The sequence below is a fragment of the Corapipo altera genome, unplaced genomic scaffold, assembly GCF_003945725.1.
Source record: "Corapipo altera isolate COAL_440 unplaced genomic scaffold, ASM394572v1 45, whole genome shotgun sequence".
In the NCBI taxonomy this organism is placed as follows: domain Eukaryota; kingdom Metazoa; phylum Chordata; class Aves; order Passeriformes; family Pipridae; genus Corapipo; species Corapipo altera.
In genome coordinates, this window is record NW_020884877.1 from 13,433,467 (window position 1) to 13,446,923 (window position 13,457).

Below are 13,457 nucleotides of genomic sequence, written 5' to 3' on the forward strand. Positions count from 1 at the left end.
GCGAAAAGCTCCCTGCCGGAACGCCGCGCTGTGCCGGAGGGGCGGGGGGGGGGGCAAGCTGGGGGCTGGGCCCAGACCCGCCCCGCAGGGTCCTCTAATTTTATTTTCTTTTAAAATTAATTTTATATACCAAACGTGGATTGGTTTTCACCACTCTGAAATAAACTCCCCATACCTGCCAGTTTTCAGGGGCAGCGGGGGCTTCTCCATGCAGGAAAGGCGAGGTCCTGTGCCCTAGCTGCCCTTTGGTAGTACAGCAGTGCAACAGAATTTTGCGAAGTTGGCTGCCTTGCCCTTTGTAAACAAAGTACTTTCTGAAGAAGAAAATAGATCGGTGATTTTAAAGTATTTTAGGTAACATTTATAATAGCACATTAAATCAAGTACAGCCGTTAAACGCAGCAAAATAACTGCTACATGGTATTTGGCAGCAAGAGTAATGGGAGAAGCCCTAAAGAAGCTGTATAGGATTTGTGGCTCTGGTGTTTGCTATAATCCTCTGTTTATCCCGCAGTTTGAGCAGGGCTCAATACCAGGGCAACTGTTGCTGCTGAGCATTTCCAGGTGTCTTCCTGCCAGCAGGCGAGTCCCCACTGCAATGGGCAGGAGGGAGGAGGCCCCATGCGCGTGCAGCCCACACACAAACCTGTGCCCGTGTAAGGCAAACCACGGATCATCTCTAAAGCCAAAGCCTGTAAATAGGCTATAGCACAATAGAGTACAAGAGCCCTGGCGGAGGTGTTCTGTTTTCTATGGGCATTATTCTTCCTGCACATGCTGCAATCTGTCATGTAAAAGAATCTCCATTTTAAATAAGCCCATAATTACATACTTACCTGCACCGCTGGCTTCTCAGCACATGCACAAAGGCAGATGAACTAAACCAGTTCTCCAGAGACCTGACCACACTCCATCCTTCTAAATCCACATTAGTGGAGGATTTCCATCCAGCCAGTTTCCAAACAGCACAGCTCAGTTGGGAAGAGCGGGGTGTTTTTTTAATTTTGATATAGTTTTACTTCTTTCAGAAAAAGAAATCTACCAATACTAGTTTACTTACATGGAAGAAGAGATCCAGTTTATCAACAGTAACAGCCTTAACATTTTGAATCGCTATTATCAGAATTTTCTAGAAAAGCAGCCAACCTTCACAGGTTTTAAGAGCATCATATGAAATGTTATGGAGCACTGATGGTACTAGCTGAAGCAAAACTTTAGACTGCAGTTAATTTTCCATTTAATGCTTAATGCAAACAGCATTCTTTGAATCTTCAAATGACGTATGTAGTCAAATGGCTTTAAAATTAATAAGCTAGAGCAGGGACTTTGTGGTGAATCTGGACAGGACATTTTGTGAAGTGTATTTTCAGCTCTTTTTCTAATACGTGAAAAACAATTATTTTATTGAATATTGTGTTATGTCAGCTCATACTCTACAGAGGACTGGGGAGGAGGGAGCAGGAAAGGGAAAAGAGAAATTGGAAGTATGTGAAAGGCAGAGGCTTCCCTTCCTACAGCACATAGCAAGGGTACAAGAAAATTAAGGTCTGTAACTCAGGTGATAGCTGTTGTGACCTGTTCCACCGTGATTTCTCCTGCTTTCATCTTCATGCCCTTCATGCCCTTCATGCCCCTGCTCTGCCCTGCAGGGCCCAGATGCCCTCAGTGGATGGTCAGAACAAACTTACCAACTGGCTTTACTGTGATGGAAAAAGTTTCCCTGGATTTGTCAAGACGTAGGCAGCACCGCTGTCCTACATCTAGCTATTAACAATAACTGAAGAACTGCAAAGAGTGAGCATTTCATTTTCAGCCACACTTAAATTAGGCTAATGTGAGTAGAAGAAAACATCTCTGCTTGTTCAGTCCCCAGTCTGGGACCTGCATGGCCTGTCCGGTGCTACCAGGGAGCTCACTCCTCAGGGCTCACGTGCCAGCAAAGATCATCTACAGTATTTTATCAGGTGTTTCCAAGAAAATAGTCTGTAAAGTTCTCATCTGTCCTTGAAATGAGTTGTCTGTGCATGGTAGCGGCCCTTGGAAGTTGTGCTAAGGGAATGGGCTGAAATTACGGAGAGACATGCAGTAGATTGAGTGTGCAACAGTTTCTGCATCCATGTGGGGGAATCAAAGTTGTTCACATATTAGGAGCTTCAAGCAGTAGCAAGAACATGGAGCTCCAACAATAGCTCCATTGTCAGAAAAAAAAAATGTGACCTTTGGTCTACTGGGACGAAGGACAAGCGCTGTCCTCCATGTCACCCCGCAGATTTTAGCTGTTGGCATTGTAACACAGCTTTTCTCTCTGAAGGCAGGACTCCTGCTGCCCCATCCCTGGCTCTCCTACACACTTCCTATCTTAACTATGGACAATACACTTTATGCTTCTCTCCTTTTTTTTTTTTTTTCAAATTGGGACAATACCTGCTGTCATGAATGAGTGTTTTAGGATACTCAGAGAATCACCAGCAAAGGTATGGGCAAAAGCAGGTTTAATACAAAAGTGAAAGCATAACAAAGTTCGTTGGCAATGTTTACTCTTCTACTTACTAGATGGTTAAAGCACACAGAGAAAAATTGTACTGAAATCTAAAATCAATGAATCTAAAACTAAAATCAACCAAAAATTATCTACATGGAAAAAGGGTAAGTATGAGAAAGGCTAAGGATAGAAAGGAATAAGGGAGACGTTCCTGTTGAGTCACAAAGTTCAGAGTAGTTTGACCTCCTTGACAAACTTAGCCCCAGACTTGAACACTGGTTGAGGCTTAAAAGTTTTTAAAAGCACTTAAACTTAACAGCACTTAATTGATAGCTTAATGTACACAATTTGACAAAAGATTCTTATAGAATTTTCTATAGCACAACAGCAACTCAATTATAGGCCTAAATTCCTTATGAATCTAAAATACTTAAGAAACTAAGAGAGCAACATTCGTACTACATTTGCTATAGCATATTCACACTCACACACACACAGACCTAAATGTATGTAGAAGGTTTGTACATACACTTGAAAAATTCCCCTCGAATTTAGTGAAGTGCTCATGTCAGATGCCTGTGCATCTTCTCAATAGGTTGAGCTTTGAGGAGTGGGGGTATCAGCACAGGCTCCATCGTTGGTGTTCGGTGGTGGTCCTCCAAGTACAGCAAACTTGAGAGTTCTCTGGCTCTGAGAGGCATCTCACTCAGAGGGACATGCTGGTCGCAGTCCACTGTGGTCCAAGAGGGCTCAAAGAGTCTCACTTAGGACTGCTGTTTATAGGATTGCAAGACAGTTGGCTTTAATCATAATAATTTTTCATCTTGGCCTCAATTTGGGTCAGTACTTTTCTTTGAAAGTCTGATAACAAAAATATTATTTCAGCTGGGTTGTTATTCAGGCAAGAAAAGTCACTTTTCAAGTCTGTTCTTTAAAAACTAGAAGCTCACTAGATAGCATAAGCTCCTGGGAGCAGACACTGTTTCTGACAAGCTCAACAGAAGCTAAGCCCAGGTGCTGTTTGTCAAGGCTGAGGCCTAATGAGTATTTCAGAGATCATAGCACGGCCCAAGGGTGGGGATGTACCACCACACCTGCCTAAAAGAGTATCTGGGTACATTAGTTAATGTTTGTGTGATGCTAGTAATTATTGTGATGAGACTTGCACAGACACATATTTATAGAAGCAAGCATTTCAGAGGAAAGAGAGAGTTTGGATTCTCATGGCCACAGAGCACTTGTGGCACAATGCAATAACCTGTATCTTAGCTCCATAGAAAAGAATAAGATTGCAGCCACTAATGACAGTAATTAAAAATTTCTGTAAGAGCTGTCCAATCACCTCTTCAATTGCTCTATCTGAGCAAATTATAGTGTGTTATTGAAACCATTAGTGCAATAAAATGAAGCTAAAAACATTTTGCATTAAAATAATCAGACATTGATTTATGATGTAAATTGTAAATCGGTAACCTATAACACACACTAATTGTTTTTCTCTCTCCTGTAAGGTGTGTTTCTTGAAAAGATCTGATCAAGCATATCTATTTGTTCACATGTCACCCTCCAGCGGCTCACACTACTATACAAGACATAATAAGGTGTATAATCAGGTAACCTGCTATTGATTGCAACCCAGAAAGGACACACTTGTTCTTATACAGAAGCGGGAGGATGGCCACTTTTGAAGATTTAATTATAGTTAGATGTCTACATGTTTGCTGGACGTGAATTTTTATGGAGTACCTTCTTAATGTAAATACTTTGACACTGTGCTCTGATAGGTAGAATCAGATTTTGTAAAATAAATATAAATTCAAATGTTTATAGTGTACAATCAGTTTATATAGTAAACAAATCAGTTTATAGTAAGACCAACTGTACCAGCTCCACAAAATACCTCCCCAATGCAATTAGTGTATTTTTCCTTTTTTTGTCTCTCCAAGGAGAAATAGATTTTCTTCTTTTAATTTGTCAGATTTTTATCTCCTTGTGCTTTGCTGTAACTTCCTTATTAGTAAAGGCTGAGTGCAAATGCATCCTGCATGTTGAATTGAAGGTGGTCATGTCTGATACTATTCGATACTGTGTTTCTTTGACACTGGCAAGACCATAAAAATGAAAAAAGTAAGAGAAGGAAAACTAGAGGAATAATACAATTCAGTGAGAGAAAAAGTGTGATTGATACTATATTCCTCAGTGCACTAAGAGAATGGATGAAATGTGGCCAGTTTCAATAGAAACCTTAATGATTATTCCAAGTATAAGTCATAGCAGATCATTGGGAGCCCAGAGAATTATGATGCACATGATGGGAGTTTAATTACAATGCTCATTTGAGTATCCTGTAGCCATTCCACAAAACGCATAGCAAAAAATGTTGACCAAAAGTAGCTGTTGTTGATATGCAGTAGCCACTTTTAAAAGCTCAGGATTCCAGCCCTTTCATTGTTTTTGATTTATAATTCCCTTTGAAAACACAAATTACATTTAGTAACATCATAAAGAAATCGCTTACAACATATTCTGCAAATGTATAGCTGCGGGAAACAGGAGGCTATCAGAAAATAATCAAAAATACTTATTGTAGTCTAGGTTTTTTCCCTGTTATACAAGCTTTGCCACTGCCGCTTTGGAAATGTTGATTTGCATCACCTCCACCAGCCCTCAACAAAATGTGGTTGCTGGGAGAGGGTGGGAGTGGGGGGACAAGCGGTGGCACGACCTTCTCCCCAGGGATCTCTCCTGGCAGCTCTCTCAGAAGGAACGAAGTGGGAGGGGCAGGTAAAAAGCCTCCCTCAGGGCTTGCTACGGAGTCCCCAGGGCACATCTCAAGTTTTCAGGCCCTTGGATTTTTTCACAGCATGAGGGAAATGCCCTCTCTGCTGCAGGAAGCCCTCACCTTGCTTGCCAAATGTATATGTTGAGCCCCAGCTATATTAAGTCACTTCATTCCACATAGCACAGGGTTCACGCCTGCCGCCCGTCAGAACCTGCCAAACCGCCTCAAGAAATTTCTTGGAAGAGGCTCCGACCCTCGGGCAGGGGGTGGCAGAGGCGGGAGCAGTGGGCTGCGGCTGCTGTGGGCTGAGGGGAGCGTAGTGGTGCTGGAGTGGGAGCTGCAGGGAAAGGCTGCACCCTCTAGCCTCAGCTCTCGTTTTTCCCAAGCGGTCACTGCCTCTCAGCACCATTCCTCTGTCCTCTGAGATGTTAATCTCAAATGCCCTGTATTTACATGTACTCAAGTGTGATCTTGGCAGACCCTTATTAGTGTTATTGCTGTAATAGACTTCTCCTCTCTAACCTCTAACTTCTTGCAACAAACTAGCTCGAACTGCTATGCTTTGGCAATTCATTAGATAAGCATATTATGTAAAAACCCTTCTATGGTGGACACATACAGGAAATACTTCTGTCAGATGTAATTTTCAGAGGTAGCACAGCTATTTGGTTCCATTTTAGTGACATTAGATGTTAGGGGGTCTCTTAGTTTGGGGTTTTTCCACAGTTACATAAGCCACTGCCCGTCTTTCCCAGCCTAAAATAATAATTATTATTATTATTGTTATGTCAAAGTGCATTCTATAGCACAATCAAAAAAATCAATTGCATATAGTTGATGCACAGTCCAGTGTTCTTGGCAGCAAGCTTGCAAGTTATAGGAAGTCTTGAAATACATGGAGTTTGATCCTCAGCAGCATGGGCTGAGCTAGAGAGGAGGACAGAGGTGAGAGGTGCCCTGCCTGGGGGCTCTTGCTCTGAGTGAGGAAGGACAGAGGGTTTAAGCAACCTCTGCTCCTTAAATCAGCTCAGCAAGTTGACAGATTGTGGTCAGCATGCTGTCAGACAAGGCCAACTGCTAGAAAATAATCAGCGGGAGCAGGTAAGATAGAGCAAAACTGCACAATAGCAAATACTTTCTTTAAAAAGTAAACAATGTCCAAAAACACCCATCCACGTTTCACACCGATGCCAGCTAGAAAGCAGGTTCTCATGGAGAATTAGCTCAGCCATGGCAGCAGTGGGGGGAGGCACAAAGGGGCACTCTCCCCTCCCAGCTGAACGGGAACTGGATTTACTTTCTCTAGCATTTCATGGAAATAAACCAACCAGCAGCAACACCACCTGTGAAACCTAGTCCTGAGACCCACCATTCCTGGGAGCATGGCAGTGTTTTGTCCACTGGCACAGCATCACTGAGATCTAGGTGTAGATGGGGAGACAGAGGGGCTGCTGGCATTCCCCCTGCTGAAGGCAGGTCTCAGCAACATCAGCGGAGGATGAGCAGGTCCCACAGTCATCCCATCCCACCCAGGCAGTATGACCAGATTTCCCCCAGCACAGAGGTACAGGGAGCCATGGCAGCAGTTGGACAGGCTGAAATCCTGGCAGCTGCATTCCCCAGTGAAAAGGGGTCAGATGGCCACCTCATCTCCCCTCTCTGATCATTACTTCTGTTTATCTTCCTGACAAGCACAGTGCAGGCATTACATTTTGGTATGTCTGTCGAAATCAATATGAGGCCAAAGTAAGAACTAGAAATGTTGGAAGAGAAAGAGATTACAGTGCTGCCCAAATCAAACACTGAGCTGGGGGAAATTCCTGCCCAGGCCATAAAAAGCAACCTCTGCAGCTCCACTGCCCTGAGATGGATTGACAGTCTGCTCATGTCACAAGGGGTTAGGGTGAGGAACAGCCTGGAGTTGTTTATGATTTTGGGCCCCCCTCGACAGTTCAGTGGGCTGTCACCTCTGTGACAATCATCCTTCTGTGAATTTGCTCTTCCAACTCAGGCAGATGACCTGCTACAAAAGCCCTCTGAGCAGCTCTCCCCCTTTCAGAAAGACCTTTGGCTCTTGAGCATGCTGCATATGGGCAGCCCCTCGTGCCCTGGCTGTATGGGAACAAAAGCAGCCTGTGTTTGCAGGGCTGGGCAATGTTTTTGCTCCAAGGAGTCTCACATTCACGTGCTGCCCACTACGCTCAGGAGCAGGGTTCCACAGGCACTTGAATTGGCAGCTGGTTCACAGCCCATGTCTCTGACCTGCAAGACACAGGGAACAAGCGCCCTGAGAGTGCAGTTGCTTGGCCCCTTCCCTGTGCAGCACCACAACAGGCTGCTGGTCTGGCTGTCAGTCCCTCTATGGAGCAGGTTCCCAGGACACTCACCTCTTACAGCCAGTTCTTCTGATGGTAGTGGCAGGTACACCAGTGCTGCTGAGGAAACTTGTGTACTTAGGAAGACAACATCCACCAGGATCAGACCCAGCTCTGAGCTAAAGAATGATTGCTGACCTCAGTGGTAAATGTCTGCTCTCCATCGTCCTCCTGCTTTTCTTTTTTTTTTAAGACATCCTTAGGTATATGGGAAAGACCAAAAAAAAAGAAAAAAAAAGGAAGGAAAAGGGAGGGAGGGAGGGAGGGAGGAAGGAAGGTTTGTATTTGTTTTTTAAACATTCTCTCCATTGGATGCAAATACTCACTCACTTTGGATGTCCAGTTCTGAATTTGCCTTCATGAGCTCTCTGCTGTTTTTCATCATCCATTCCAGCAGCCATCTCAGAGCTGGCTTCTTATAATTCAGAACCTTTTAAACCCTGGAAAAGGAAAATGTAGGTACCTTTTGGGGATTAAGAAAACATCAACATCCATGCACGTAGAAATGAAGACCAAGAGAAAGGAAAGCCAGAAAAGAGAGGGGCAGTTCTACAGCAGTGATATTTTGTGCCACTTGCAGAGTCAACCATGGAGGGAGGATGTAGCAGTCGTAGTACTGCCAAGGATATGTGTGTGGATGGAGGGCAGCGTGCCCAGTTCCTAGTGTACAAATCTAGATATACTGGTACTTAAATATGACTGGCTTTAACAGACTTCTAAGAAAACTCTAAGTAAACATAGAATGGTTCCTTTCCAAAGAGAATTTGCTGCAGTGTTGTTGCCCAAGACAGTCTGTTTTTTTGACATTGCTGTGCATGGTCTTCTAGGTGCATGTTGGCAAAACATGAACAAAAATGGCTCAGCTTCATAAAGTACTGGGGGGTGAAAATGTAAGCACATTTTTATTTATAATGAATTAGCACCAAGATAGGCAGTAGCCACATTAAGAGTGACAAAAACAAGATGCAAAACTAGATCTTGCTGAGACTTTTTTTTTTTGACAAGTTCACTGACTGTGGCTTTAACCACCAATGCTGGTGCAGCAAAAGGATTTCTAATCAGCCACTAATGTATGATTGTTTAATTTTAACAGGCATGATCAATACCATCCATTCCTTCTTTAAATGCTAATGAACACTGTAATACAACAGATGTGGACAAACAGTACATTGCAGATTAAAATTAGGCAAAGGCATTAAATTGCTTGCAAACAGCAGAGGAATCCTGCTGGACATCTTGACAATCAATCACAGGCAGCTGATAAATCTTGAATTGCCACCACCAGTCCACAGTATCTCAGGCTTGTACAACTACTGATCACCCTAGAAGAGAAAGGTACCCTTCTAAATTCTTGCAGTTTCTTTCTCAGGACTTGTGCAGGCCCAACTGCGATTTCTGAGATGCATATGCAAATTTTAATAACACAAGTACATTTCTAGCAAGAACTCTCAGGTGCAGTTACTATTAGTTGGTATCCTCCAGCCCACTTTGATCACAGTAAGAAATGTCAGGGAAGGATCACCAATCTAGATAAAATCCTAGTCCCCTGCTAACTTGTGACAGAGTAACACCCAGTGCTAATTTGTCCACATCCCCCAAATTAGTTGGCAGGCTCAGTAAACCAGGGCCAGAAGCTGGATTACTAACTAGCTTTCAGCCAGTATGAAGCCACAGGAAAGCAGCAAACTTTGTTACTACAGGGCTTCACGTGCAACCGAATTCACCTTAAGGTAAAGCTTCTATTTGTTCTGCTCTTAACTGCTGTCAGAGGGAAAGGTGCTTGAATGACAGAGCTCCAATTCCTGACACCTGGTATCAATTGTGTCCTGCTCCATTGTTTTTGGTGGACTGTGTCCTAAATTCATGAAATGCAAGTCCCAGTTCACTCTAGTAGGTATTGGAAACTCACCACAGGGCTCGGTCCTCACTGGGGCTGGTGGCAATCCGAGGGAGGAGAGCTGCATGTACCCCAGGAGTGACCTTTGTGTGGAGCAGGGAATCTACATGTCCTTTCAAATGTTCAGTGACAGGGCTATGACAACAGCTCCCTCACCCTCAGTGGGTGATGTGCCAGCAGCTTTGCCAGCATTGCTCAAAACTGTGAGCCAGCGAGTACCACCTGGGATGGATGGTAGGTAGCACTTTGTTCAAAGGCATCTCTAATTTATGGTTTCTTGGCTTTCAGAGGGTACCATGCACTGCTTTGGGTTCAGCTTCCTTTATCTGTTTCTTCCTTTTTTTCTCTCTTGCATCTTGTGAAACCCAAACTTTTTTCCTCCTTTTTAATTGTGTGAAATCAACGTGGAGTGAAAAGGCCATGAAGAAACTTTCTGATGCCAACTGAGTCTAAGCTGTGTCTTTGTTCTCACCAGAGCTAAAGACCACATTAATCAGAAACTTTGCTGACCTTGTCTTTACTACCTGAAGACTGAAAGACAAAAGCAACACAGTCTGGCCACATTTAAAAATTCAATTAAAAAATGCCAGCTGCCCAGGGATAAACATTATCATAGACCTCAGTGGGGTTAGCTGTAACTGTGATAAAGGCAATGTCTTTTTCTCACTCTATTTTTATTATTTTTTTCCCAAAAGAATGAAGCCTAGGTTTTGATACTCCTGATTATGACAACTGTGTATGTGACAGAGTGTGCTCAGTGGTGGTGGGTAGCTAGTGTTGGGGCTTTTAATCAGGAGCAAAGTAAGAAATTCCTGAGAGGGATGGCAAGCTGAAAGTGGAGAAGTAAAGCTACTGAAGTGGACTTGCAGCAAAATGTCCCTGTGTTCCTTTTTTTCAGACTATTATCTTTTCCTATAGCCCTGGCAAAAGCAGACCAGACAAGGGGTGAGGAGACCCTGCTCAGAGCTGGACTTGGCATCTGGAGGCAGAAGTGAGGTTAGGGGAGGGGTAACAGCACAACTTCTTCCCTAAGGATGAAACGGAGAGCCTTTTGTTGTGGCACTTGGCTGTGCCTTACTAATTTTATTATAGAAATATTAAGCAAGTGAGTGGATATCCAGTCAGCTGAGAACATGAGCAGCCAAACAGAGGGGAGAAAACCAAATGAAATCCCTTGGTGCTGACAGTGACAGGAGGAGAGGCAGCAGCTCTCCCTGTCCAGTGGCCCCGGTCCAGGTGGGTACCGGCTTCGCGTCAGCAAATTAAATAGGAGCAGGCGCATCTTCTCTATGTTGAACGTTCAGTTACATAAAGGGCCAAATTCTCTCTCAGAACATCCTCCGGCCCCGCCAGCTCCCTCTGGTCCTCTCCTTCCCCGGCTTGCCAGCAGCCTGCCTGTGGGGCTTCCTCGAGTGCTGCACCTTTATCCACCCGCCCTCGCTGGCTCTGCTCTCCCCTTCGCCCCTCCTGGGCTCGCTCTCACCCTGTGGGGGCATGCCAGGGATGGCCGTGGGCTGCGGAGGGGTGTGGGGGTACCTGCGGTGCTGGGAGGCCGGAGGGGCCACTGGCAAAGAAGTCCTGCTGGGTCTTCCCAAGTGTCGGGGGGGCACTGGGGAGCTGGTCCCACTGTGCCGCCCGCCCGAGGAGCTGCGGGAGTTACCGCTGTGTGGGGTGTTTCTGCCTTTGCCAGCAGACCTGTCCCTCTCTGAAGCAGTGTCTGAGGCTGTGCTGGAGGCACTGCTGCCTTTTGAGTTCAGATGCAGATTCGAGAGGTTTCTCATCAAACTATGTGAGATAGGAGAAGAGTTCCTGGAGTGGCTGATGGAGGTGAACTGGTGACTGACAGGAGCGGGTGTCCTCCTGACGGCTGCAGCGTAGGAGTCTTGGCTGTGAAGGTAGGGCAGGTAGTGGGTGACTGTGGTCGGGCTGTGGGGGTGGCTGTGCTGGTGAGAAACGGCTTTTGCTATCTGAAGCATACGCAGTGTCTGCATCCACTGACTGTCAATGCCTGGCAGGGAAATGGAAACAAAGTCAGCTTTCTGTGAATTGGTGGAAAACTGCTCTCAGGTTTACCAAAGGTATGAGGTTAGTACCAGGGTTTCTCTCACAAGAACCTCCATATATCTCAAACCACCCTTTCCCTCCCAGCCTTGAAGCAAATGGTCCTAGGTTTGAGTATGTTCAGTGTTATGGTTGAACATAATTTTGGACTTTTAAAATAGCAAGTGATACAAGTATTTCTGATGCCAGTGCAGATTATGGAACTTAGACTAGAAGATACTTACTGAACCATCCATTTGGCTGTTCAGGTGGGTTCCCCCTCCCGATGTTTTTAACCCAGTCTGGGTTTAAACATATACTGTGATGCTCTTGGCAACCTCAGCAGATTTCAACACAGTTTTCTTTACAAAAGAACCTGGAGACTTCCAGAGCATGCATAGAGCAGGCATCCTAAGGTACCAGCACCACTGCAGCATCACCTTCCACCTGCATCTCTCCCATCCAGCACAGTCATACTGTTTGCAGCTCAGCACAGAGAAGAGTCAGAGCAGACCCAGTGCAAACCTCAGCTGCAGCAGCCAGATTTATCTCCTTGTTCTCCAATTTCTTTTCAAACTGCTACACACCACAACAACCAGAGCTACTTCAGTTGTTATTGTTACTACAAATTCAGAAGTCAAACCACTTTGCATTCAGCTTCATGATGGATGCAAAAAATCATCTCTGAATGTGGAAAAGCCAGTGAGGCAGCAGACTTCAGCCAGGATAGCTCAGACAGTGCTTAACTGTGAACAACTCAGGGTATTACAGTTCCCTCTACACCTACTGTGACAGCCCTGTGGTTGTAACAAAAGTCGTAGCTCTGAGAGATCAGACTGAAGTGGGTTTGAAAGTCAGTCCTGTGGTTTCCATGAAAGCCTTTAGCAAATACAGTAGTAGTAAATTTTCCATTTGAACTGCAAAGGCTGCCTGGTTTGCTACTTTGTGGGTAGAGCAGAGACCAGGAATTCCTCTTATCCAAGGCCACAGCTCTGGCCAAAAACCCACGGGGAGCAGCTAAAATTATTTTGCTCTAGAGAGGTTTGAATGATTTGTCCTTAAATATCACTGATATCATTCCAATAGGAAAGCATAACCCTCGCTGCCTCTTAGTGGAATGCTGCATTGACCATGGGGAGTTTTGTGGGAGCTGTGTAGTGGCTCTGTCCTCATTAGGATTGCTCCTGTTAAAAACGTAATGGATGATGTCTTTCATTCCTCCTTTCCCCAGACTTTGTTTGAATCTAAAGAGATTTAAATCACTTCAACTTAATGTCAAATATGTCAAAAGGAAACTGTCTTTCGTGTCATAGTGCGAGTGTGACACCAACACCGCAGACAGCTCCATCTGCACTGAGATGAACCTTCTTTCACAGAAAGACAGATGGGATTTACCTGCTTGCTTCTTAACCTCTTAAAAACTCATGGTTTCAAAAGAAACCTGCCTGCTGAAATGTACTTGATAGATATTATCTCCTCTGCCATTTCCCAATGCCCTCCTGTGAAGGCTGTGGATGTAAGTCACAGACCTCATAAATCTGGAAGCAGCAGGCTCAGGATTCAAGTTTGGGTCTTCATCTGTTATCAATACTTGGGTGGCCATCACATGCCCCATGGGACCAGTGCCAATGCTGTCCTGAACAAGGGGCTCCCTTGAGGCTGTTCAGTCCTTGCTCCTCATAGCCAACCATGGCTGCCAGCTCAGGAACCAGCTGGCCAGCAAGGATCTGCCAGTGCGCCCTGTGGGACTGCCTCTCATGGGCTGGGGGGCTTCTTCCTCACGTGGTCGCTGAGCCACCAACTCTGTACACTGAATTAAATGCTCTATGTGGTAGCCCACATAGGTAGTATCTTCATTGCTTGTTATTTTACCCTATTAGA

General features: G+C 44.8%; 1 protein-coding gene across 7 annotated transcripts in view; it reads right to left on the reverse strand.

Moving 5' to 3' along the window:
* Positions 1–2,485: 2,485 nt before the first annotated feature.
* The window catches only part of MAP3K20 (mitogen-activated protein kinase kinase kinase 20), a 97,854-nt gene continuing 86,882 nt past the window's right edge, over positions 2,486–13,457 (reverse strand). For 2 of the 7 annotated variants that reach the window (XM_027636657.1, XM_027636656.1), the window contains exon 20: positions 10,637–11,544. In XM_027636657.1, coding sequence (XP_027492458.1) covers positions 10,865–11,544 — 680 coding nt within the window. In that variant the 3' untranslated portion in view covers positions 10,637–10,864. Of the gene's footprint in view, positions 7,527–7,651; positions 7,778–7,945; positions 8,103–10,636; positions 11,545–13,457 lie in introns of those variants that run through there. The other 5 variants (XR_003526569.1, XR_003526570.1, XM_027636658.1 and 2 more) reach the window with 5 other exon arrangements.